The 27,841-nt window shown below is 44.7% G+C and overlaps 1 protein-coding gene across 1 annotated transcript in view; it reads left to right on the top strand.

The window, feature by feature from the left end:
- LOC310775977 (atlastin-2) overlaps nt 1-27,841 on the top strand; it is a 70,516-nt gene that overhangs the window by 777 nt on the left and 41,898 nt on the right. The window contains exons 2-6 of the mRNA XM_083636097.1: nt 12,876-13,033; nt 13,259-13,393; nt 25,469-25,600; nt 25,723-25,827; nt 27,472-27,522. Coding sequence (XP_083492223.1) covers nt 12,876-13,033; nt 13,259-13,393; nt 25,469-25,600; nt 25,723-25,827; nt 27,472-27,522 — 581 coding nt within the window. The remainder of the gene's footprint in view (nt 1-12,875; nt 13,034-13,258; nt 13,394-25,468; nt 25,601-25,722; nt 25,828-27,471; nt 27,523-27,841) is intronic.

The raw sequence follows: 27,841 nt of genomic DNA, 5'->3' as shown, positions 1-27,841 counted from the left end.
GTAGGCTAAAAAGTGCATTGGGCTCTGAGTGGCAATGCACGTTTACATTTAGTTGTAGTGTAGTTTATGGTACTTGTGTAGGCTAGTAGGCCTATAGCCTATAAAGTTGGTTTAATTGTACAGTTTAGTAATGTAATTTCCCTTTGTGGATAAAGTTTCCTAATTAAATCTCAACTTGAATTGCTGGCTGCCACTCACCACTGTGTATTTCGTTGGAAGAAGCCTGGGAATAACAGGCAGACCATGTCTGAAACTCATACTTTGTTCATTGTACTATATGGCAGGCTACTTGGTGTGTTGGACATTATGCAGAATTGAATAGTGGGTGCAATGCAGAAAAGTCCTCATCATGTATTTTGGTGGTATGTCTTTCCATGAAGCACGGCTGCATTAAACAGACACATTTCTGAATGGAGTTTGGTGTGATCATGTGTGTCTCCATACGAGAGGATGGCAGGACCGGCTGTTATTGTGCCACACACGCAGCACTGCCCTATAAAGACAAACAGGTGATCCTGACTAGGCTTTGGATTTCATATCAACAAAATACACCTAAAATGCTACCAAAGTAAACTATATAATCCATGTCTGTACCAATAGTATTAGTGCCGGGGTGCTCAAGGCTTTTATACTTCAGATGTACTTTTACATTTTTCCAACAGCACAAGATCTACCTGTAACCACCCCCTCCCCCCTGCTTACAAAAAAGCTTAGCATTATGAAGCTAGCAGCTAATCTCCCCAGACTGTGAGCCAGCCAGGCACCGTGTTCAGGCAGGTGAGCTCCCCTCAGCTAGCTGCTGCTGTAGTGAGGTTAGCTTGCTGGCTGACTTGTTGGCTGGCTGGTTTTCTGTCAGTGCTGTGTCAGCATGGCAGCTATAGAGCTCAACAGTCACATGATGTTCTGTGGCTTCTCCCGGTCCGGAAGAGAATTCTCCCATTCATTTTCTCCATAGACATTTTGAAATATATCCTTATCTAACAAGTTTTAAGCCTGGAACCAAGGCAACCAGTGGCCCACTGAATCATGAGTGACCATAAAACGTTTCACTTGGAGCAAAAACAAACCATAAAAAGTGCAAATTTTAGATCCCCAAGCTCTTTATTTGTTGTTTTTGCTCCAAGTTAAATATTTTATGGTCACTCATGATTCAGTGCGCCGCTGGTTGGCTTGGTTCCACCAATAAAACTAGATTTTTGGAAATGTCTATCCACCTTATTTTTGGCGGCCATTTTTGCCTGATCTGCCTGATGGGTGCTTCTTCCGGTGTGATCCTCCCAGCCTTGTTGCTGACAGCTTGACACCCGTCTGGGCGAACGGAGCAAATCACTAATCAGGTCCAGCTTGGCAAAAATCTTGTCGATAAATATCCCTTTAAGAGCGCAGTGCATTCATGGGTAATCGCCTGCTGTGGCTAATATTAGCCGCTAGTTAGTTATGTTAGCGTTAGTTTGTTGTTTATAACGTGGCTATATTCATAACGTTTTCTATCTCGGATGCGTTATTTCGAATCGCACATAGGTTACGCCTGGCGCAACCTATGTGGGTTTTAGGACGAAACAGACACGAGCCACTAACGTCATCGTTAGAGCACAATATTCCTGGAATGCAAGTTTAACTAAACAGTTACATGTCCTCTGCATTCTACATAAAATTAAGATATTACGGGTTGTTTTATTTTGTATGTTACATACTTATTGACCAAGTTATGTTCAATTCAGCCAGGGTACAAGAGACTGAGTGTAGGTGGCCATCTTTTCAAATCAAGTAGAATACCATTTAGATGGCAAGCTGCAACAATAAGTCACGTTAAACCAGACCTTGTACACACAATTATTTTTTACAGTGGGGCATTCAAAAATAAGGTGGATAGAGAAAATGGACTGGGAATTCTCTTCCGGAACGGGAGTTGAGAAAAAGTGGGTGCTCACTGTTGAGCTCTATGGAGACACTGCATGAAATAGGCCACGCCCATCACGGGGGAAAGCTCTCCATTCACTCCCATACACCAGTCATTTCCCTTGAATTAAACACAGCTAAAAGCTGTTGTGTGGTGGGCTGCGCAGACAACAAATGTAAACAATCGCCAATAGACCTTATTCGATAACCGCGGACAGCGCCATATTGTTGACATACCGTCCTGCAGCTGACAACTATAGTAACGGCCTTATTGTCGTTTCTGTTCCATTACAAAATAGCGATAGTGATGACGGCATTAAAAACCCCAGAGTTGTTGTTTGTATGCTGCCGTTAATGCCTGTAATAAATAAACAAAATAAAAAACGAGGTGAACAGACTTTGCTGTGAGGAGCTGTCAGAAAGTTTCACCTGTCTCTCCCAACTATCCACACACCTCTCCTGTGCTGCTGACGTATCCTCAGTCTCGCTCGCTTCACGTCTGTGGACGGTAGAGATAGAAACAAACCACGGGGACTTTTTTATTGTCATTACTACAGCCATGCCTAACGCAGGTCACCATCCAAACACAATTGGAATGATACAGGTAACGCTAACGGCGGCTAGCTTCCTATAAACGCTGCTCTCACATAGGATTGTCACTTAACACATTCACTGCCAACAGTTTTTCCAATACAGTAGGTAGCTTCTGCCAAGGGTTTTTTTGAGGATTCTGGCTCATCTTTCAAGAGCCAAGGATTATTTTCTGCTAGGACTTTGTGAACACAAAATATCTCAAAAGAACTAATAGAATGTGTGCTTTCTCTGTCTAAAAGAGTTAGTTTGTAGAGTTAGTAGTTATGTAGGCATTAGCAGTTGAATACAGCATGGTTTCAGCGTCTGAAAAGGAAAGCTGAGATAAATGCCTTTTTGTGAAATTCGACAGAACAGGCAGAACAGTCACTTTAACCATTTATTTTTGGCATCAGTGAGACATCAGACATCTAAACAATAGTTCTGAACAGTAATTTCCTCCAATATAACAGCACCCCCACAGCACCACGCAAACTCCTCCCTCCGTGGGTGTGTCTCTGGTGGCTGTGCAGCGTGTGTCACAGGCGAGTCTCTGCTGCCTGTCTGTGCTGCCTGGCGGCCGCTCGTCGGGCGAGTCTGGATCGGGCTCGTTCGTTTCTGGTTTTTCGGTTGTGAGCTGGGATGAAGCTGCGTGCGATTCTGGGCTTTCTGCTGCGTGTTTCAATGTGTGTTGCACCCAGAGTCTATTTTTGGAATCCCCCACCGTTGTGCGCCAGCTCCCAGCGCACAACGGTGAATGGGAATGGTTTCCTCATGAGAATGGTTTCCTCACGCTTTTTCCTGCTGTTTTCGCTCGTCTTTCTCTAGTCTGGAGAGCACTGTCGCCACTTAGTGGGTCGGTGGAATGGGTTGTAACTTGTACACGTTCGGTGGCTACCATATTTTTATAGGAGATGTATGGGGCTTTGATCAACGTCCCACCGTTGACGAGTTAACTCGTCCACGACAGTCAACCGTTTTTTTTTTTTGGACGAGTTAACTCGTGAAGCTGCAGCGTTATGTCGAGAACATGGCGGTGGTGGGCGTGCCCGTATGTGAGTGACGTCAATCGAATAAGGTCTATTAAAGTTTTTTTGTACTCCCGAGCAAAACAAGGAAGCCATTGAGAATTGGCGAGAAGAAAAATGTGGATCTAGCTGTTGGTGAAGTAAGTTGGAGTGTTCATCTTCCGTATACAGTATATGATCTTTGTGTGCAACACGCGACCATGCATAGGAGAACGCCAGGATTGGGGGGGAGTTTATGTTTCCCCCCGTTTTGGGCGTGGTTTCTGAATGATGACGTGCTCCGCAGTGTCTCTATAGGAGATGTCATCAGTTGTCAGTTTGCAGTATTGGAATATATATGTTAAAGTCGAACTGAACCCGTATCGTCACGTGCGTCGCAGTCCGTTTCAGACTGAAAACATAATTTGTCTGAGATGACAAATTGAGAGGCGGGTCATAGTATCATGTCGATGATTTGATTTGACAATTCTGTCGACTGGCTTTGGCATTGGTCAATCATGGAGTGTTCCACCCCCAAATCGAGTGGGATTCAGCGTGTTGTCGTGCTACGCGAGTGGGATCCGCCGAGTACCAGGCAGCCAGCTGCTTCGTGCGGAGGGAGCGGACAATCCGATGAATGGGTGCTGCCCGCCCGCCTGGAATCTCTGAGGGCAGACCCCTGACAGCCACGCTCTCAAACGCTCTCAAGCGCGCGCCTTTTACGCTATTTCTGTAAATACGATATCCCTGGAATACGCGTTTTAACGAGCCAGTTACATTTCTTTGCATTCTTAGAGATTATAGTTTTTGTTTTTTGTTCATGTTTCTAACAATTGGCCAAGTTAGTAGTTAGTTTATGGGATAGGAATTCTGCCAGATGACAGGCACTAGGCACCATTTTCTACTTCATTTGGAAGAGAAAATTATCCTGAAATGAAGATTTGATTGACAGCTGCATGTCGTGATATGATTGGTTGAAATGGGGTAGAAATTTGATAGTACTAGGTGACGTCAGCAAACTGTACATTACTGTTATCAATGAAATCTTGAAAAATGAACTTTTGATGTGAAAAAGTGTGAAAAACTAAAGAAATTAGACTTTTGTGATTTTGTTTGCATACATTATTAAATAGGTGCACTGCATACCCAGGTATTTGAACTAAAAGAAAAGAAAAGTCATTTATGAGTTCAGCTCGACTTTAAGTGGCTCTCTGCACGTTGAGTCACCAAGCTGGTTCAGCAGCAGTTGTGGGATTGCATGCATGCCTGCTTTGATGCTGTCAGACTCGGAGATGGCGTCCGACTTTCTTGTTGACAGACGGGGTCGTAAATATCATATTCTATTACTGCCTGTGTTAAAATGCCTGGCAGCCTTCAGAGTTTTCTGTCATTGTAAAAAAAAAAACGGTAAAAGAGGGAAAATATTCGGTGAATGCGACACTAGTCAGACTAGCCTGCTGTTGAACTCTGCATGGCAACGAAACAGTGGTCAACAGTGAGCTGCTGTGGTCTGACTGTGAGGAACGCCCGCTGTGAAGTGCTTCATAAGGACTGTGAACTCCAAACTACAGCCCTCTCCTGACGCTATACAGTCAGACAACTCTGACGGATGGAAGGTGATGATTTGACCACTAGGGACATATGATTTCTGCAAAATGGGAAAAAACTGACGGAATCATGGTGGAATTTGGTAATCAAAATGGAATCAACTGTAAAACATGGAATATTGCAGAATTTGCCATAATCGGCTGAAATTGATAAAAGTAGAGCTAATTATTAAAATCAAAATTATACCTACCTAATTATTGCAGTAACCTAAATTATTTCATAATTATAAAATAGGCCTAGAGAAATGATTCCGTTTCACATTGGGGTGTTTTGAGAGGGTGGTCGGTCTTGCGTCCCCCTTACGTCACCTCACAACATGGTCTTCTTTGAGAATCATCTCGAAGAGGCTGTCTGAGAGAGCAAAGTCGTGTGTCTGTGTGTGCACTGTATCTTGATCCGAACCCCAAAATTAAAATGGAAAAAACTGAATTTGGGAACAAATGTAACGGGATTTGGAAAAAAAAATCAACCAGATTTGATATGGCCCTAAATGACAGACAGCCTTCCGATTTTTCTGTCATTGTAAAAAAAAAAAAATCTGCAAAGGACTGAAAATATTGGATTACCGTGACCACTGGTCCAACTAACGAAACAGTTGTCAGCAGTGAGCTGCTGTGGTCTGACTGTGAAGAACATAGTTTAAAAAGACAAGCCCATCCAAAGAGCACACTAGGCTCGGTGCTGGATCAAAAAATACCTTAAAAAAAAATTCAAACGGGAGCTATGGTGTGTGGATCGACTGTCTGTGAGGAACACCACGCTATAACAAACTACAGTCCTCTCCTCTGGTTCTGCTGACGCTATAACAAACTACAGTCCTCTCCTCTGGTTCTGTTGACGCTATAACAAACTACAGTCCTCTCCTCTGGTTCTGTTGACGCTATAACAAACTACAGTCCTCTCCTCTGGTTCTGCTGACGCTATAACAAACTACAGTCCTCTCCTCTGGTTCTGATGACGCTATAACAAACTACAGTCCTCTCCTCTGGTTCTGTTGACGGTATAACAAACTACAGTCCTCTCCTCTGGTTCTGTTGACGCTATAACAAACTACAGTCCTCTCCTCTGGTTCTGCTGACGCTATAACAAACTACAGTCCTCTCCTCTGGTTCTGATGACGCTATAACAAACTACAGTCCTCTCCTCTGGTTCTGCTGACGCTATAACAAACTACAGTCCTCTCCTCTGGTTCTGTTGACGCTATAACAAACTACAGTCCTCTCCTCTGGTTCTGTTGACGCTATAACAAACTACAGTCCTCTCCTCTGGTTCTGCTGACGCTATAACAAACTACAGTCCTCTCCTCTGGTTCTGATGACGCTATAACAAACTACAGTCCTCTCCTCTGGTTCTGTTGACGGTATAACAAACTACAGTCCTCTCCTCTGGTTCTGTTGACGCTATAACAAACTACAGTCCTCTCCTCTGGTTCTGCTGACGCTATAACAAACTACAGTCCTCTCCTCTGGTTCTGATGACGCTATAACAAACTACAGTCCTCTCCTCTGGTTCTGTTGACGGTATAACAAACTACAGTCCTCTCCTCTGGTTCTGTTGACGCTATAACAAACTACAGTCCTCTCCTCTGGTTCTGCTGACGCTATAACAAACTACAGTCCTCTCCTCTGGTTCTGATGACGCTATAACAAACTACAGTCCTCTCCTCTGGTTCTGCTGACGCTATAACAAACTACAGTCCTCTCCTCTGGTTCTGTTGACGCTATAACAAACTACAGTCCTCTCCTCTGGTTCTGCTGACGCTATAACAAACTACAGTCCTCTCCTCTGGTTCTGATGACGCTATAACAAACTACAGTCCTCTCCTCTGGTTCTGATGAAGCTACAACAAACTACAGTCCTCTCCTCTGGTTCTGGTGACGCTATAACAAACTACAGTCCTCTCCTCTGGTTCTGCTGACGCTATAACACAGTCAACTCTGACAGATGCCCAGACAGACAGGCGCTCGCCTAGGGCTGCATGATTATGATCGAAATGATCAGCACAATTATATTGATCAATATTGAGATCACGATTATTCACAAACATGATGACCCTTTGACTTTGGGAACAATCGTGCATTTATTGAACTGGATTTCTTTGAACTGTCATCTTTTACCAAGGAAGGTTTCAAAGTAAACGCACAAACACGCTCTCAACTGGAGCTGAAACCACACGCACCACAGCAGGTTTGGGCTTTGGAGGAGGGGCGGAGTGCACCACTCCGAGGGAAAGGGGTGCGCTGGATTTACAACACAAGACAAAACCAGAGCAACATTGCTAAACGGAATGTGGCACATTCTATATCTCGATTGTAGCATGATTTTATCTTGATTTTCTTGTTTTCATGATTGTGGGAAGCCAAAGTCTTGATCACGAATAATATTTGATTAATTTTGCAGCCCTACCCTCGCCTGTCTGCCAGTGAAATGAGAAGCCACCTGTCCTATGTTGCGTATAGGGCTTAATCAACTTTAATCTCAATTTCAATTTTGGCTTCCCACAATTATGAAAACAAGATAATCAAGATAAAACAATTATTTTTTATATATTATTTATTTTAGTTAGGCTATTTATTTATTTTTCTTTGTTTTTCAGTTAAATTGTATTTAAATTGAAAAGAAATTCAGTATTAAAAAGACAAGTTTTTTCAAATTCAATAATTGCACGATTTTGCCAAAGTCAACGAGTAATTAAATAATCCATAATTAATTACCTTACCTAACATTTTCGTAAATGCCCTCAATTTTTAGACAGTGGTGGCAAAGGTTGCCCCCAATTATTTATTTCATTTCTTGCATTGGCTGTGAAGTCTGTTTCATAGAGAAGACGCTACAGAGAGATGAGGTGCTAACTGAAGAGAGTGAGTTGTGTGTACCGTCGCTACCAGGAGAAGTAGAGCAGGAAGCCTGTGTGTGTGTGTGTGTGTGTGTGTGTGTGTGTGTGTGTGTGTGTGTGTGTGTGTGTGTGTGTGTGTGTGTGTGTGTGCGCGTGCGTGCGTGCATGCATGCGTGTGTTGCCTGTGGCAGCCTCTCACATGGCTCAGTGTGAAGTGACCTGAATGAAGTTGCTGTGTCTCAGAGTCACATGACGGGACGGAACGGCGGTCACAGGTTCAATCCCCGCAAAACGCGGAGTGACTTCACCCACAGCCCTATGCTGAAGCAAGGCAGCACAGACCCACCTGGCCTGCTCAAACACTGTGGATCACTGTAGTAGATCACCACACGTTCTCTTAAAATAGAGTCATATGAAATCCGTTTTATTTTTCCCAAATTCCATTCATTTCTTTCCAAAATGCTGTTTTTTTAAACGCTCATTTTACCATCAGAAATAGTGTCTAATAAGGGGGAATTAATAAATGACAATTTAATAAGACTACGCAAGACTAGGCGTGCACGTGCGCTCGATGGCTATACGTATGCCTATACGTGCGCCCAATGCGCGGCCTCGCCCGTAGCTCGGCCTCGCTTGCCCTATTGGCACGTGCGGGTGTGTGTGTTGCTCACTAAATGTTATTGCATCAGTGATGTCACAATGCCTCCTTGTGTGTGTGTGCCCCATTATGATATCACTGATGACATCATCAGTGTGTGTGTGTGCGCCCCCCTATGGCATCACTGATCAGTCTTGGCACAATGCCTCCTTGTGCGTGTGTGTGCCCTTATGGCATCACTTTTGACATCATCACTGATGACATCACATCATTAGCTAATGATCCTAATTCAAACATCCGGCTCCGGCAGGTCACCCGCACGGGTGCCCTTTACACACCCTGAAGGTTTCAGCCCGATCGCACCTAAAACGGCATAGCTGTGACCAAACACACTTGAAACAGGCATCGCCCACATACTCAATTGTATATAGATAGATAGATAGATAGATAGATAGATGTAACAGTCAATGTAATGTTGCAACACAACAGTGCACTATTTTTAACAAGTGCTTCAAGTCAGAAATACAGTAGATGACTGTACAAAACATTCTATTCAAATTATTAATTTTTTTAGTTTGTAACATGCTTATAAGCTTCTTATTGTGTGCTTCAAGTAAAGAAAAAACAACTGTGAACAAAACATTCACTTCAGACTTTTTAGACAGTCAGACTTCAGATTGACTTCTGTTGTGTTCTGTCATTTACATGTATTCTACAGTCCACCACTAGGGACAGTCGTAAAGTAGTCACTGTTGACATGCTGTGAAAGTCGACAGTAGAAGAAGAGTTAAGATGGCTGCTCCCATTCCCCACATGAATCTTACGTTGCTGCTGATAAAATCTGTAAACTTGTTACAGTTTAGCCTGTGTGAGTTTAGTCATTTTCCCATTACTCCTGTTAAATTGTTGATTTTCAGCCCAATTTGGGCAATTCTGCAGTATTCCACGTTTTACAGTTGATTCCATTTTTATTGGTCAATTCCGTCCGCGTTTCCGCGATCGCGGATTTCATATGGCTCTACCTTCAAAGCAAAATACTTGTTTGTTTGTTTTTTAAATGGGCCATAGTACGTTTAATTAAGGAAGGGTGGGTATACCCTGATGTTTTGGTAGATACAGGTAGATAGGGTCATGACTAGGGCTGTGCCGATTCACTTATCTCCCGATTCGATACTATCACGATACTTGGGTGCCGATTCGATATATATTGCGATTCTTAAGTATTGCGATTCTACGATTATTACGATTCGATATTACGATTTATTGCGATTTTTGTTTCTTTTTTCTTTTCTTTTTTCAGTTTGTTTGCTTTTTTACACTAGATTAGAACATGGGAAAAGTTGAATCATACACTAGAGACTGTATATTATATCACGAGTAGGGCTGGGCGATATAGTTAAAAACAGGGGCGGACTGGGATCATAATTCAGGCCGGGCATTAGATACCAAGCAGGGCAGGCCGATATGGGCCGACGCGCGTGAAATTTGGGCCGTTTGAAGCCCAATTTGGGCCGTTTTAAGCTCAATTTGAGTAGTTTGAAGCCCAATTTGGGCCGTTTGAAGCCCAATTTGGGCCAAGTCCAATTTTACAATGAGATGCACCCACTTTAACCCTGAAGTGTAATTATTACTTCAAGTTCAGACTAACTAATAAAGTAATAAAACCACTAGTAAACCAGTAGGCGGCGCCTGGCCTGCTGTTCAGTGAGTGGCCTGACTGCGGGCACCCATTTTTTTTTTTTTTTTTTTTGCGATTATCGATTCTGGAATAAAAGATTGATTAAAAAAATTGTGACATTAAAAATCGCGATACTTAGGTGAATCGATTTTTTCTCCCACCCCTAGTCATGACCCTAAGTGGGGTCGCCTGGAATTCAAATAAGGTCGCCTGGGGGGGGGGGGGGGGGGGGGGGGGATCTCACAAAAAAACACACACACACAATTTAAACTAGCAAAGATGATTTGGGTCACTTGCGATTTCTTTTTTAAGTTCTGAGTTTAAAGGGAAAGTGATCATCTCTAAGATTTCAGTTTTGTTCTCTTGGGTGACACCTATGGTGATGAGTGGTAATTGCAGGTGAGAGCCAAACTGTCAATGGGCTCACTATCAGAAAGTGACTTTAATTATTTATTCATTTTTAGATGAAAATGTTTGAGATTATAACTTTAAATCAGGACTCTGAGAATAAAGTCAGAATTCTGAAAATAAAGTCAGAATTCTGCGAATAAAGTCAGAATGATATTCTCGATTCTGATGATATTATCGATGGTGTACCCGAATTTGAATGTCTAGGGTCCCTAGATTTTGGTGACGTCAAAATCGGGTCACAATCACAAGCCAAAAAAGGTTGGGAACCCCTGCCGTACCGTATCGTACTGTGACATTTTATATAATCCCTAGTCTTGCTAAACACAGCTGGATTTAATGTCTCTGAACTATTAAGTTCCTTTTTCTCATTCTGCCCATTTATAGTTGCATAGCGTTCATCAGCTGCTCAGTCACACTTTAAATTGGCTGCAGGGAGCGTGAAGAATGACTCCCAACAGCCAGAGAGCAGTGGAGGGTGAACGCTGCCGTACATGGAGAGCTGGGAACATGGCTAGTGGCGGCTCTCCCTGCCATCCCATAATAGCCCTGCCTCTCCTGGCTGCTCATCTAGGCTGAGCTGCCTAGAGCTGGACGAGGTCTCTGCAGCTGATCAGATGAGCCTCAGGGACTCTGTGGAAGCTGGGTCATCCCAGCAGATCACACAAGACTGGGCCCTTTTCAACTAACATTCCTCTCTCTCTCTTATATATATATATATATAAAAAAAAAAAAACCCTAACTAAACTTTACCACTATTCAGAAGTTGTAGTTATCATAGACTGTGTTGCATAGTTGATTGCTCTATTGCTGACAAAAATGTGTTATTGTAAGTCGCTTTGGATAAAAGCATCTGCCAAATGACGTAATGTATGTAATGTAACTAAAGCGTGATGATGTGGGGCGGGTGTGAAAGCACTCGCTGTGCTCTTCCCAGGCCTACTCCGTGCTCTTCCCGGGGCTACTCCGTGCTCTTCCCAGGCCTACTCCGTGCTTTTCCCGGGGCTACTCCGTGCTCTTCCCAGGCCTACTCCGTGCTCTTCCCGGGGCTACTCCGTGCTCTTCCCGGGGCTACTCCGTGCTCTTCCCAGGCCTACTCCGTGCTCTTCCCGGGGCTACTCCGTGCTCTTCCCGGGGCTTCTCCGTGCTCTTCCTAGGCTACTCCGTGCTCTTCCCAGGCCTACTCCGTGCTCTTCCCAGGCCTACTCCGTGCTCTTCCCGGGGCTACTCCGTGCTCTTCCCAGGCCTACTCCGTGCTCTTCCCAGGCCTACTCCGTGCTCTTCCCAGGCCTACTCCGTGCTCTTCCCAGGGCTACTCCGTGCTCTTCCCGGGCCTACTCCGTGCTCTACCCGGGCCTACTCCGTGCTCTTCCCGGGCCTACTCCGTGCTCTTCCTTGGCCTACTCCATGCTCTTCCCGGGCCTACTCCGTGCTCTTCCCAGGCCTACTCCATGCTCTTCCCGGGCCTACTCCGTGCTCTTCCCAGGCCTACTCTGTGCTCTTCCCGGGCCTACTCCGTGCTCTTCCCGGGCCTACTCCGTGCTCTTCCCAGGCCTACTCCATGCTCTTCCCGGGCCTACTCCGTGCTCTTCCCGGGCCTACTCCGTGCTCTTCCCAGGCCTACTCCATGCTCTTCCCGGGCCTACTCCGTGCTCTTCCCAGGCCTACTCTGTGCTGGCCCTATTCTTATTTATCTTAAATTTTCCTTTGTTGTGTCTTGTTGCCACCTTGATCCGTTTTCTCCACATGGATCAATAATGTCTCTTTTTTATCTTTTTTTCATCCAATATTTATCCCCCATTAGTGCTATTTTTTTATTTATGTATCCTGGTTGAGGCTCCACGCTCTGCTGATCTGGGGAGAGCCGAACCTGGCTCCATGCTTCCTCCGAGACATGGGCAATAGCCAGCTGCTTCTTTTCACCTGACAGGGGAAGCTTCACCGGTAGGACATAGCACGTGGAAGGTTCACGCTATTCCAACCAGTTCCCCTCCCTCCGAACAGGCGCCCCGAACGACGAAGGAGGCACCACTTCAGCGACCAGGATATTGCATGTTTTGGTGAGGGGTTCCTATATGAAGGAAACCCCCAGGGGGCACGGGGAGAACATGCAAACTCCACACAGAAAGCCCCTTTTTTGACAACCCCACTCGAGAACCCAGGACCTTCTAGCTGTGAGGCGACAGCGCTGCTAACCACTGCGCCACCGTGCCCCCAATAATGTCTCATCTTCACTTCAAAGTGGAACCTAACCTGGCGCTCCTTCCTCAGGTGGTCACGCGTTCGAATCCGTCACACCCAAGATGAGGCCCGTTGAGCGGGAGGCGGCGGAGGGGGCGTGTCACGAGGGGGCGTGGCCTGCAGAGGGTGGGCCCCGGCCAGTGCAGATCGTGGTGGCAGATGAGGAGGAGCACTCGTTCTGTCTCCAGGTAGAGTCTCTGGAATGTGAAGATGTTTTGCCTGAGAGCTTAATTTTGTATTATGCACTTTTTACTTGTATTTTATTTTTCTATGGATCTATTTTATTTACTTTGGTTAGAGCCTTGCTATTCTGGAGTGTTTACATTGTCGTAAAGAATGCAAATTATTATTCCTACAAGAAATTCTATTGAACGGTTGTCAATAAAGAGAAAAAAACCTGCTTCTGTCTGCAGGACGTAGCTCTGGAGCGCCTCCTGCTGCAGGAGAGTGTGTGTGACCTGAACGTGGTTGTGGTCTGCGTCGCCGGAGCCTTCCGCAAGGGCAAGAGCTTCCTGCTGGACTTCATGCTGCGCTACATGTACAGCCAGGTAAACAAACACACACTGTCAACAAACACACACTGTCAACAAACACACACTGTAAACACATGTACAGCCAGGTAAACAAACACACACTGTAAACACATGTACAGCCAGGTAAACAAACACACACTGTCAACAAACACATAAATGCGATAAATAAAAAAATGCTATAAAAAAATATATTAATGGGTAGGGGTGCTCCGATCCGGCTAAGCCACGATCCAATCCGATTCCGATTCCTGGGGTCACGATCCGATTCCAGAATCGATTCTAGATTCCAATGATTCTCGATTCCAGAATCTAGAATCGATTCTCAATTATGTATTGCAATAACACACAAAGGTACATCTAAGACAAAAAATGACAAATGTATTAATGCTGAACTTCAAATTCAACTTCTGAAGTATTACAGTGAGGGCCTAAATTCATTTTGCAATACGAGTGTGTTAATTTAAGCATACGTATCAGTAAGTGGCACGGGATTCTCAAAGCCTGTGTTGAGGGTCATACGAACAAAAATGCACTCTTGAAGCTAAAAAAAAATCCAAAACCAACAAGTTAATTATTTACATTTTTACTTCAATGTAGAACAGTCATTTCTTACACATGAGATTACTTTTAGCCTTTTAGTCATAACGATTATTGAAAGATATTCCATATTCCAGACTGAAATGTTATAACAGAAGTGGAGTATTGGCCAGAATGACATGAACATTTGGACACTTATTCAGCCGGTATCTTGCATGTTGCGTTCATGTGCACTGTAAGAAAGACATGTATGTTAGGGTTAATACTCCTGTCAGTGCCCCTGACCAAGGTACTGGCAAAATAACTGGAGTTGGTCCCCGGGCGCTGCACAGTGGTTGCCTACTGCTCCTAGTTCTAGGAAGGTTCCTAGTAGAGGATGGGTCAAATGCAGAGGATGAATTTTCCCCCAAGGGGATAAATAAAGGATAACTTAACTTAATTTTTTTTTTTTTTTTTTTTGCGATAACACGTGACTTTTGCGATGTGTCGCATTTTCATATCGCGATGACGATGAAAATACGATAAATCGTGCAGCCCGTACAGCCAGCTAAACAAACATGTCACACTGTAAACAAACACACACTGTAAACAAACACACTGTAAAAACATGTACAGCCAGGTAAACAAACATGTCACACTGTAAACAAACACACACTGTAAACAAACACACTGTAAAAACATGTACAGCCAGGTAAACAAACGTCACACTGTAAACAAACACACACTGTAAACACATGTACAGCCAGGTAAACAAACATGTCACACTGTAAACAAACACACACTGTAAACAAACACACTGTAAAAACATGTACAGCCAGGTAAACAAACATGTCACACTGTAAACAAACACACACTGTAAACAAACACACACTGTAAAAACATGTACAGCCAGGTAAACAAACACACACTGTCAACAAACACACACTGTCAACACATGTACAGCCTGGTAAACAAACACACACTGTCAACAAACACACACTGTAAACACATGTACAGCCTGGTAAACAAACACACACTGTCAACAAACACACACTGTAAACACATGTACAGCCTGGTAAACAAACACACACTGTCAACAAACACACACTGTAAACACATGTACAGCCTGGTAAACAAACACACACTGTCAACAAACACACACTGTAAACACATGTACAGCCAGGTAAACAAACATGTTGTTGACAGTGTGTGTTTGTTTACCTGGCTGTACATGTGTTTACAGTGTAGCGATGGACACCAATTATCGAAAAATCGATAATAATTCGTTAAGCATCGTTGATCATGTTTTTTGTAAATCAGATAGATGTCCTCCTGAAAGCATGCAACACTTGTGGGGGTGGAGCTGCCATCGTAATCAAAACTACAGCCGGTCACACCAAGCATGAAGAGAGCAAAGCAAAGTGTTGTGTGAGATCATTTCCAGTTAACTCATTCTCTGCCAGGGTCATTTCGGTCTGTGTGCTCCCAGTGCCAGGATTTTGAGCATATTTCCTGATCTTCCAGGAACCACAGAATATTCTGTGCTAGGAATAAAATTACACAACATATAACATACACAAACAATAAAGCAGAGACTCTCTTCTTACCCCTTGTAAAAAACTGAAACTCTACCATGTCTCCTTGTTTAGTTACAAGCAGTGGAAGTTAGCTTGTTTTCACTAAAAATGCCCTCCTTGGAACAGAAATATGAGAAAAAGAGGTTTTTAGTGAAGGACACCGTTTCAAGCAGAACTCTCTTTTGAGCCTTTTATTTTTTGCCTCAGTGACACATCAGACACATTATACAGTATTTGTTTTCCCAAATAAATAAATAAAAAATAAGAGAATGTATTTGAGGGAGCTGTGTCGGTCCATCCCGCCCAGTGAGCGGCTACAGAGAGAGAGAGAGAGTCTGGCCCCTGGGGTTTCTTGACAGATGAGGCTTGGCCGCAGTATTTATCAAAGTATGATAAATATGTGCACAAAATCAAATAAATAATTTACTTTTACAGTTGCGATGTGGATTTTTAGCTTAGCTTGATAAAAGCATAAACAAATGGAACAAACCCTTATGTGGTCACACTCACACCTCTCTCTCTCTCTCTCTCTCACACACACACACACACACACACACACACACAGGAATAACGAGTGCTGTAACGTTACCTGCTGTCACGTTACCTCTCATAACTAACGTTAGCACAGAAGATCACACAATAGCTACGTTAGTGCTGTAAACTTTGAAATGTTTATGTGACACATGTTTCGCCTTGGTTGCTGGGGACGGGTGTGTGACGCGGTTTGACGCGTTTGACGTATCCATGTGATTCCCCCTCCCTTGAGTGTGACAGAGCTCTCCCTTGAGAGGGAGAGCTGGCAAGAGGAAACGTGAAGCGAGTCATGCCGGCGGCATAAGTTATAAACAATGCGTGACAATTATACTCGAATGTTGTGTGTGTGATCATTTCATCTCAAACGCGATACAAAAAATAGGCTACTTTTTACCATCGTCATCGCTCTCTCCAAGTGGCACCCATTTCTTCTCCTCCGATTCATCTGTGTCAGACGGATCAGAACGCTGTGAAGGGGAGCCTTCGTCACCATGGCGCAACAACAAAAACGCCGGCGTCTTCCTCGCCATCGCCGCCATCCGAGAACGACTGGGTCGGACTCTGTTTCGACCACAGGCTCCACCCATAAATACTAAACTAGCGGGTTCCTTTTATCAGTTTGACTTGAAACAATGTCACAGGCTGGGAAAGTGTCTGATGTAATGTAAACACCCAAAACATGAAAGTACGTCCGAGTACGTCTTTGGCACAGAACGCCATTGTTAAAAGTACGTCCGGGTACGTCTTTGGCAGAGAATGAGTTAAAAGACGACATAGCTCACTGTAATAGGGGTGAGCGATATGGCAAAAATATCATATCACAATTTTTTCAAGCAGGATCATGATCCACGATCTTATCACGATTCTTTTTCATATTGGTTTTTAAGACTATTTTGCAAATTACTGAACAGTACAAGTACAACCAAACTAATTCCAGGGTTCGTACGGCCATGAGAAACCTGGAAAAGTCATGGAAATTTAAAATCCAATTTGTTTTATAAATATTTTCATGTCATTCATTTACGCTGAGTTTCCAATAATTCATGTGCTAAGAAATAATGTTCACAAGCATGCAAACACTATCTATCTATCTATCTATCTATCTATCTATCTATCTATCTATGTACTGTATGTATGTATCTATCTAGTGTATCTATCTATCTATCTATCTATATTGGTTCACTATTATTTATACAGTAGGGTTGCGCGATGGGATGAATATATGGGCTATCTGCGATTGAGTTCACCATCGGTTGCGTGATTGTCGTTTTAATTTGCTAATTTAATGGAGAGAGAGAGAGAGGACAGACAGAGAGAGAGCCTCTGGGGGCCTCGGGCACAGCCACCAGAGGTGCTGTTGCAGGGAACTGCAAAGTGCCGCTCCGGAAAACCTCCCTAGGACAAACAGCCCTCTCTGTACAGGGGGTCCCCCACACATTAAACAGCCCTCTCTGACTGTACAGGGGGTCCCCCACACATTAAACAGCCCTCTCTGTACAGGGGGTCCCCCACACACGGATTGACCATTTTTATGATTTTATGCCTACGTTTTTACCTTTACACGCACGCACGCACACACGCTCGCACGCACACACACACACACACACACGCACACAGACACGCACGCCCGCACACACTCTTGACCTCCATGCCACATTTCAGCGTCCTACGGCGAAAACTGTAGCGGCTAAAGAGTGGCGAGCGTTTGTGGACCGACCAACCAACCAGCGTGATTTATTCACCTCATGTTGCCCCGCCCACTTCCCCCCTCCGTGTCAGACGCAATTGTATTTGTTCTTCCGGTTCAGCGTTAGCCGGCCGGTTGCATTGTAAACATCGCTAAACTGTCAACTATGAATGGAGTGTGGCAACAGTCAGCAGCTACACGAGCAGCGAGTGTGGCCAACTTCAGTTACATGCTCGTAGCGTTACTGAAAGTTCCAAATAGGTGTTATTCTGATAAACTGATAAACATATTTGGAATATATGTTATGTTCTCATCCCAAAAAATATTAAAACTTTACAACAGTTTGTGTTTTTTCTTTCTTTCTTGAAAACAGCTTTTTGGCAAGTCTAAAAATGATAAAGGTAGGAGTAATCTGCTTCCGGGTCTAAAACGGTATAACGATTATACAAAATGACGTATGTGGAAGCGTCCTGATATGGGCAAATGATAAGAGCTGATTTATAGAGCTGCTGGTCACAGCTAATAAAGCTTTTGGTCAAAAAAGGTAATTGACCAAGAGTGAAAGATCCAATGAGAATGGTAGTTGTAGCACTTTAAGGAGGAGAGCAGCTTCTGAAAACATTCCAGGCCAACAGAAACACACGTCCAGTTTTTACATTGGTCCTCATAAACATGTTAAGAGTTTAAGCTGCTTAAACGTATAATAATGACGCAGTGTTCTTGGGTTTAGGCAGGTGTTATAGACTGTTTTCACCAGAGCGCAACTCCACAGCACTTCCTTTTTCTCAGCATTCGGCAAACTGCAGAAATATTCACTCGACATCGTTACTTTTGTTTTCGCTGCTCAGCTGTATAGACGGTTTTCACGGAATGGTCAGTCCTGCACTTGAATGTTTTTTTTTCTTTTATGTCCATAGCAAACACTGCAACAGGAAGTGAGCGGGGGTTCAATTTAGAATGTTTTTGTTGTCAAGTTAAAACCGTCTATATGTTCACAACAAACAAAATCAAACATTTTAACAGCGTTGTCAGGGCGCATTTCAGTTACAGTATATATATGGAAATACGGGTCAGTCACGGTTTCCCTTGCATGGACTCTCTTGTTAGATGATGGGAGCATCGATCGGTAAGGAGCAGGCTGAGTGTTGAGCTACAGACAGCAGTAAAGAGCAGACTGAGTGTTGAGCTACAGACAGCAGTAAAGAGCAGACTGAGTGTTGAGCTACAGACAGCAGTAAGGAGCAGACTGAGTGTTGAGCTACAGACAGCAGTAAAGAGCAGACTGAGTGTTGAGCTACAGACAGCAGTAAGGAGCAGACTGAGTGTTGAGCTACAGGCAGCAGTAAAGAGCAGGCTGAGTGTTGAGCTACAGACAGCAGTAAAGAGCAGACTGAGTGTTGAGCTACAGACAGCAGTAAGGAGCAGACTGAGTGTTGAGCTACAGACAGCAGTAAAGAGCAGACTGAGTGTTGAGCTACAGACAGCAGTAAAGAGCAGGTTGAGTGTTGAGCTACAGACAGCAGTAAAGAGCAGACTGAGTGTTGAGCTACAGACAGCAGTAAGGAGCAGACTGAGTGTTGAGCTACAGACAGCAGTAAAGAGCAGACTGAGTGTTGAGCTACAGACAGCAGTAAGGAGCAGACTGAGTGTTGAGCTACAGGCAGCAGTAAAGAGCAGACTGAGTGTTGAGCTACAGACAGCAGTAAAGAGCAGGCTGAGTGTTGAGCTACAGGCAGCAGTAAAGAGCAGACTGAGTGTTGAGCTACAGACAGCAGTAAAGAGCAGGCTGAGTGTTGAGCTACAGGCAGCAGTAAAGAGCAGACTGAGTGTTGAGCTACAGACAGCAGTAAAGAGCAGGCTGAGTGTTGAGCTACAGGCAGCAGTAAAGAGCAGGCTGAGTGTTGAGCTACAGGCAGCAGTAAAGAGCAGGCTGAGTGTTGAGCTACATGCAGCAGTAAAGAGCAGGCTCAGTGTTGAGCTACATGCAGCAGTAAAGAGCAGGTTCAGTGTTGAGCTACAGGCAGCAGTAAAGAGCAGGCTGAGTGTTGAGCTACATGCAGCAGTAAAGAGCAGGCTCAGTGTTGAGCTACATGCAGCAGTAAAGAGCAGGTTCAGTGTTGAGCTACAGGCAGCAGTAAAGAGCAGGTTCAGTGTTGAGCTACATGCAGCAGTAAAGAGCAGGCTCAGTGTTGAGCTACATGCAGCAGTAAAGAGCAGGTTCAGTGTTGAGCTACAGGCAGCAGTAAAGAGCAGGTTCAGTGTTGAGCTACAGGCAGCAGTAAAGAGCAGGCTCAGTGTTGAGCTACATGCAGCAGTAAAGAGCAGGCTCAGTGTTGAGCTACATGCAGCAGTAAAGAGCAGGTTCAGTGTTGAGCTACAGGCAGCAGTAAAGAGCAGGTTCAGTGTTGAGCTACAGGCAGCAGTAAAGAGCAGGTTCAGTGTTGAGCTACATGCAGCAGTAAAGAGCAGGCTCAGTGTTGAGCTACATGCAGCAGTAAAGAGCAGGCTCAGTGTTGAGCTACAGGCAGCAGTAAAGAGCAGGCTCAGTGTTGAGCTACATGCAGCAGTAAAGAGCAGGTTCAGTGTTGAGCTACAGGCAGCAGTAAAGAGCAGGCTGAGTGTTGAGCTACAGGCAGCAGTAAAGAGCAGGCTCAGTGTTGAGCTACATGCAGCAGTAAAGAGCAGGCTCAGTGTTGAGCTACAGGCAGCAGTAAAGAGCAGGTTGAGTGTTGAGCTACAGGCAGCAGTAAAGAGCAGGCTCAGTGTTGAGCTACATGCAGCAGTAAAGAGCAGGTTCAGTGTTGAGCTACAGGCAGCAGTAAAGAGCAGGCTGAGCGTTGAGCTACAGGCAGCAGTAAAGAGCAGGCTCAGTGTTGAGCTACAGGCAGCAGTAAAGAGCAGGCTGAGCGTTGAGCTACAGGCAGCAGTAAAGAGCAGGTTCAGTGTTGAGCTACAGGCAGCAGTAAAGAGCAGGTTGAGTGTTGAGCTACAGGCAGCAGTAAAGAGCAGGTTCAGTGTTGAGCTACAGGCAGCAGTAAAGAGCAGACTGAGTGTTGAGCTACAGGCAGCAGTAAAGAGCAGGTTCAGTGTTGAGCTACAGGCAGCAGTAAAGAGCAGGTTCAGTGTTGAGCTACAGGCAGCAGTAAAGAGCAGGCTGAGTGTTGAGCTACAGGCAGCAGTAAAGAGCAGGCTCAGTGTTGAGCTACAGGCAGCAGTAAAGAGCAGACTGAGTGTTGAGCTACAGGCAGCAGTAAAGAACAGGCTGAGTGTTGAGCTACAGGCAGCAGTAAAGAGCAGGCTGAGTGTTGAGCTACAGGCAGCAGTAAAGAGCAGGCTGAGTGTTGAGCTACAGGCAGCAGTAAAGAGCAGGCTGAGTGTTGAGCTACAGGCAGCAGTAAAGAGCAGGTTCAGTGTTGAGCTACAGGCAGCAGTAAAGAGCAGACTGAGTGTTGAGCTACAGGCAGCAGTAAAGAGCAGGTTCAGTGTTGAGCTACAGGCAGAAGTAAAGAGCAGGTTCAGTGTTGAGCTACAGGCAGCAGTAAAGAGCAGGTTCAGTGTTGAGCTACAGGCAGCAGTAAAGAGCAGGTTGAGTGTTGAGCTACAGGCAGAAGTAAAGAGCAGGCTAAGTGTTGAGCTACAGGCAGCAGTAAAGAGCAGGCTGAGTGTTGAGCTACAGGCAGCAGTAAAGAGCAGGCTGAGTGTTGAGCTACAGGCAGCAGTAAAGAGCAGGTTCAGTGTTGAGCTACAGGCAGCAGTAAAGAGCAGGCTGAGTGTTGAGCTACAGGCAGCACTAGGGGTGTCACGATACACTAATTTCACGATACGATACACGATATTGGGTTCACGATAGCGATACGATACGATATTTTAACTAGGGTTGCACGATATACCGGTATTAGTATGGTACCGCGGTTCCCTGCCGTTAAAAAGGATACTATACCACGTTAATTTAGTACCGATACTTAAAAAAATGTCATGGGTTGCGTCAGTGTGCGACCGTGGTGTTTGTTAGCGGAGGAGAGAGACACAGCGGCATTAAAGTTGAGAGCCTGTGTCCCACTTCACTTGAAGGCAACACAGCCTTGCCTTGAACCAATGGTGACTCGTGAAAACTGAAAAAAAGCTCTCCCTGACTCTGTCTGCTTCATGTGGGGGCGTGCCCCTCTTCCCTCTCTGCTCGCTCTCTGGCCACTCAGTCCTCAGTCACTGCAGCACCCGACATACAGGACAGACACAGCGAAAATGGCAGCGGCGTCTTCTAGTCTTGCAAGCCGACCAACGCTTGTAGAAAAAGCAGATGCACGAAGCGAAATATGGAAATATTTTGCTTACGTTGCCGACAGCGAAGGCAAGCCCGTGGACACATCGAAACCAGTGTGTAAAAGGTGCTTAAACGCGACCCAAGCGAAAGGCTCAAACACATCGAACCTGGCTAAACATCTTGCCGATAGGCATCCCGACCTGTTCAAAGAGTTTAAAGACCGACAGGTTAGCGAACGTGAACAATAAACATACATGCCCTCAAATAAGTCAAACGAGTATTGTGTGACAAGCGAACTTGTTTCACTGAAAAAGTTCGCTTGTCACAATAGCCTACTCGTTTACAGTGAAACACGAGGCAATGTGCTGGAGCACAGATCTCTGCCAAGGAAGGAGCAAGTCATGACATGTAACGTTTAGGGGAGGGGACATCAGATGACTGCATACCATGTACAATATTTAATAACACTATGGTCCTCAATGCCAGTGTTATTAAAGCTTTTACATGGTAAGCAGTCATCGGATGTCACCTGTCCTAATATTTACAATAATCCCAATTATTAATGATATACGAATTCATTGTAAAAAACACCTAGCCTACATGTATGGGGGGGGGGGGGGGGGATACACCACATAATAAACCTACATTTCAATAGCCTACATTTATGTGTGAAAATAATATATATTACTAGATTAACCATAAATCAGGCACTTCATGTTAATGAAGCTTAGGAGCTGCAAGTACAGAGTACTTTTTTTTGATCAAACAAATAGCTATAATTACGGCAGCTGTGTGAAATTATATTTTATTTATATTATTTATAAGTTTAAACGGTTCACATTCCTTTAAAATATGTTTACAGGAGAGATTATGTTAATTTTACACTAGATAATAAAAGTTCTAGCATGTTCAGCGCCACACGTGGTGGCAGTACTACCAGCATGTAGTAAAATGACTACATGGCTGTGCATTACCTTGTTAAATCAATAAAATAAGTTTTAAGTTCCATGTTTTGTCCCCTCTATTTATTCCAATACTTTTCCTGATGTTTTAGTTTTTTGCCGTGGTATCGTTTCAGTATCGGTATCGAGATACTTAGGCAGGTATCGGTATCGAACTCATAATTTTGGTATCGTGACATCCCTAATTTTAACACATTGAGTGCCAAGGACGTCTCTGGACGTCCTAAAAAAATGTAACGAGGAGTGCCAAGGACGTCTGTGGACGTCCTAAAATCATAATTCATATTATTCCATAATTCTGCTGTTTAAGGTCGTACCTAGCCAGTGAGCATGAATCCCTTCAAGGGATCACACGGCGCCACCTTAAACATCGACACGGGAGCTGCGCCACCCACCTCAGATCCTTTACTTTGTGCAGGAGACAGCAGGGAAAGACGTGATCAAAGGGGAAACCGTGGCATGCTTCAGCCAGAGCCGTATAGATTGCTCTGTCTGCAGCGGACAGTGGGCTCGGCTGCATCCGCGCTCACAACTGAGCTCTTCTGCTTCTATCTATCTCCACACGATTCCCTGCCAGAAAGCCAGCATCCGAAGCCGAACGGCCAAGCCTTTTCGTTCAGTCGCGTTTGGCATTTCCTCGTTGCGCGCTGGGATCCGTCCGGGGCAAAAACGGAGTCTGTGAGAAAACAAACTCTGTGCGTGTGGGGAGGAGCCCGCAGCTCAGAGGTGGAGAGGGGGGGGGGGGGCACGCAGGCTGCACAGAAACCACACCACGCCACCACATCAGAAAACACCAGCCAGAGTCAGTGAATGTGCTCGAAATTAGAGTGCAAAAGGTATTCATAAAAGTGACTATATCTTGGAAAGTAAAAAAAAAACGACAGAAAACCCTTGAAAGTCTTTTTTCAGAGGCTGTCATTTCATAATGGAACTGTCTAGAAACAAAATTTCTTCTTTGGAAGAAGCAGGAGTGTTCAATGTTTCATTAAAGTCCAGCCCTGTCAATATAGCCCTAATAGAAAAAATTCTATAGCTGTTTTCAACTGAATGGAAGTGAATCTGGCACAGGCTGCAGACAATTTTACTGAAGCGCTGTGGCACTCAATGTGTTAACAATATTTTTTTTAACAAAAGTAAAAAAAATGATGTATTTATTTGTCATTTATTTAACCATGTGAGTCCCGTTGAAATCGAAACCTCTTTTCAAGGGAGCCCTGGGAAAATACTGGAAAAATAGTCTTTCATTTGAAATACACAAAATACAAAACAAATGCTGTTTTTGGAAATTGTTATTATAATAACTAGAAAACAACATGGGAGATAATGCTTCTCTTGCAATAGAATGTGTCACACTGTCACAAACTAAATGTTTGTTGCATGGTGAAAGAAAAATAAAGTATACAATCTATTTATAACTCATGCTCAATGGTCCCTAAACTTATGTAATCTTATGTACCCCTTGAGCTGTTTTGCCATGCCAGTAGTAGTCTACCCCCTCACTCATGCGTGTTGATTCTGCTACATTTGTTCTATTATTATTCAGGAGCAATTTTTTTTTTTTTTTTTTTTTACGATATCATTTTTTTCTGACGATATCGATATCGTGACATTTCGATATCGCTATATATCGTGCGACGAAATATCGTGACACCCCTAGGCAGCACTGAGGAACATTCTGGACCCACATGTTCAGGGCCCAGTCTCTTTCCTCACACTCTGTAATGTCTCTAAGCTGGAAAGAGGATTTGAGTCACAATGCCGGCAATGTGTTCAGTCACTCAGAAAGGCCGTCTTTGTGTGTATGCCCCCCCCCCCCCCCCCCCCCCCCCCCACACACACACACACCTCGCTGGAGGTGGGGTCGCGGTGGGGTCACGATCCACACTCCTACAAAGGTCAGTACGGAACAGGAAACTTTGGGAAAATGGCCCATCTACACCAACATCAGTTACAGGGGAGTTACTTACCCATTCATGTCAATAACACTGTCCCCAAAGTCTAGCCCCAATCTAGCCCCAATGCAAAATGTGAACGTTGTGGTGAGTTATGTCTCTTCCTTCTATAGCACACAGAGAGGAAGCAAATTGTTGCATTTCTGATCAACTGTCATATATCATGTTTTTTATGAGGGCTTTAAAACATCAATGACAGATGAATAGATCTGGGGGCCGGGGCTATTTTTCTTATATATATATATATATATATATATATATATATATATATATATATATATATATATATATACTGTATATATTTTTTTAGAAAATACCGAGGTCATAACCTCAGTGTCCTCAATGGTAGCTACGGGCTGGCATGGGTGCTCAGTGTGTGACCTGTGTCTATACCTGCGTGCCTGTGTGTGTCTGTGTGTGTGTCTGTGTGTGTGTGTGTGTCTGTGTGTGTGTGTGTGTGTGTGTGTGTCTGTGTGTGTGTCTGTCTGTCTGTGTGTGTGTGTGTGTGTGTGTCTGTGTGTGTGTCTGTCTGTCTGTGTGTGCGTGTGCGCGTGTGCGTGTGTGTGTGTGTGCCTGTGTGTGTGCGTGTGTGTGTCTGCAGTGTGGGCTGTGGATGGGCGGGCAGGACGAGCCTCTGACCGGCTTCACCTGGCGGGGCGGCTGTGAGCGGGAGACCACGGGCATCCTGGCCTGGAGCGAGGTGTTCACGGTGCAGAAGCCCGACGGCAGCAAGGTACGTTCAGCTCCGCCATCGACTTCATGATGAGATGCACCTCTCTCATGTCACATGTCACATGTCCCCATGTTTACACAATAGCAAGCTGTCTCCTGAGAAGTGTCCTGGTCTTTCTGTAGGTTGCAGTTCTACTAATGGACACACAGGGGGCGTTCGACAGCCAGTCCACCATCAAAGACTGTGCCACGCTGTTCGCTCTGAGCACCATGACCAGCTCTGTGCAGGTTAGCTTCCTGTTTACAACAGCATGAACGTTAATAGTGGGCATGCCTACTGCAAAAATCAAATTTCTTTAGTTTTTCACACTTTTTCACATCAAAAGTTCATTTTTCAAGATTGCATTCATAACAGTAATCTACAGTTTGCTGACGTCACCTAGTACTATCACATTTCTACCCCATTTCAACCAATCATATCACAACATGGCAACTGTCAATCAAATCTTCATTTCAGGGTAATTTTCTCTTCCAAATGAAGGAGAAAATGGCGCCTAGTGCCTGTCATCTGACAGCATTTCTAGCCCATAAGCTAACTACTAACTTGGCCAATTGTATGGAACATAATAAATAAATCAAACGGTAATGTCTGAGAATGCAAAGAAATGTTACTGGCTCGTTAAAACTCACATTCCAGGAATATTGTATTTAACGCAGTAGCGATAATGGCGCGTGCCTGGTTGTCAGGGGTCGCCCCTCGGAGATTCCAGGCCGGCGGGCAGTAGCCTAGGTAAACCCAGCCCCCACGTGACCTGCTCTCTCAGTTCCCACTGAGAACAGGTCTGAGAGCAGGTCACGTGGGGGATGGGTTTACCCAGGCTAGGCGGGCAGCACCCATGCATCGGATTGTCCGCTCGTTCCACACAGAAGCAGCTGGCTGCCTGGTACTCGGCGGATCCCACTCGCGTAGCACGACAACATGCTGAATTCCACTTGATTTGGGGGTGGAACACGCCAGGATTGGCCAATGCCAAAGCCAGTCCCCAGAATTATCAAATCGACATGCTACTATGACCCTCCCTGCTACTATGACCCGCCTCTCAACCTGTCATCTCAGACAAGTTATGTTTTCAGTCTGAAACGGACTCCGACCCACGCGCCACTACGGGTTCAGTTCGACTTTAATTAAACAGATTAATGCATCGATTCCTTCTGCCGTGCTGCAAAGAAAACAGACCTTTTTTTTTTTACAGGGCTTTAGTGGGTTTTTATTCTTTAATGCACCAATCTGCAGCAGTGTGTCACTACTGTCTTACATTTGGGCTCCGGTCTGCACGCCAATCGTTATCACAACGCTGTCATATGAACACAGAACCAAAGGCCACAACACAACCACAGTTTGCGAGTTTTTCACCCATTTTCTCCCCAATTGTACTTGTCCAATCCCTCCTGCTGTCCCGCTCCTTGCTCCTCCCCCTCTGCCGATCTGGGGAGAGTTGTAGACTAGCACATGCGGCCTCCTCCAATACATGTGCAGTCACCAGCTGCTTCTTTTCACCTGACAGCGGGGAGGGTCACGCTATTCCCCACGGTTCTCCTCCCCCCCCAAAACAAGCGCCTCATCCGACCAGATGAGGCATTAGTGCAGCGACCAGGACTCATTCCCACCCGGAGACACGGCCAATTGTGTCTGTAGGGACGTCTGACCAAGCCGGAAGTACCACTGCTGGGAATTGAACCCAGGTCTCCCCCCAGGTGGTAGGAGAGTGCTTTTACCTCGACACTACCCATACGCCCCCTGCTGGTAGGAGAGTGCTTTTACCTCGACACTACCCAGACGCACCCAGTTTGCCGTTTTCTGCAGAGACTGTTGTGGTGCAAACATGGCCTCAGGCTGATGAGCTCAGCTGCTCTGTCTGATCTGTGTTTCAGGTCTACAATCTGTCTCAGAACGTCCAGGAAGACGACCTGCAGCACCTCCAGGTCAGTACAGAGTCACTGCGGGGCATGTCACCCCATGTCACTTTTCAATGCAATAATGGTTTTAATAGGATACAAACTTGGTAAGAGCATCATTAGGGAAATATGATTTCCGCAATCCAGAATTTTTTTTTTATCATGGAATTTTTTTAATGAAAATGGAATCAACTGTAAAACTTGTCTAAAATCAGAATCAGAATTATTCACATACTAGGAATTTGTCTTGGTGTGGTTGGTGCTCATGTAACATTGATAAGAACAAATGTATGAGACACAAACAAATAAGATATAAAGAATTTAAGGAGATTATAAAATATTATAA

This window comes from Poromitra crassiceps (genome assembly GCF_964638095.1).
Source record: "Poromitra crassiceps genome assembly, chromosome: 4".
In the NCBI taxonomy this organism is placed as follows: domain Eukaryota; kingdom Metazoa; phylum Chordata; class Actinopteri; order Beryciformes; family Melamphaidae; genus Poromitra; species Poromitra crassiceps.
This window is presented reverse-complemented; position numbering and strand designations above follow the sequence as displayed.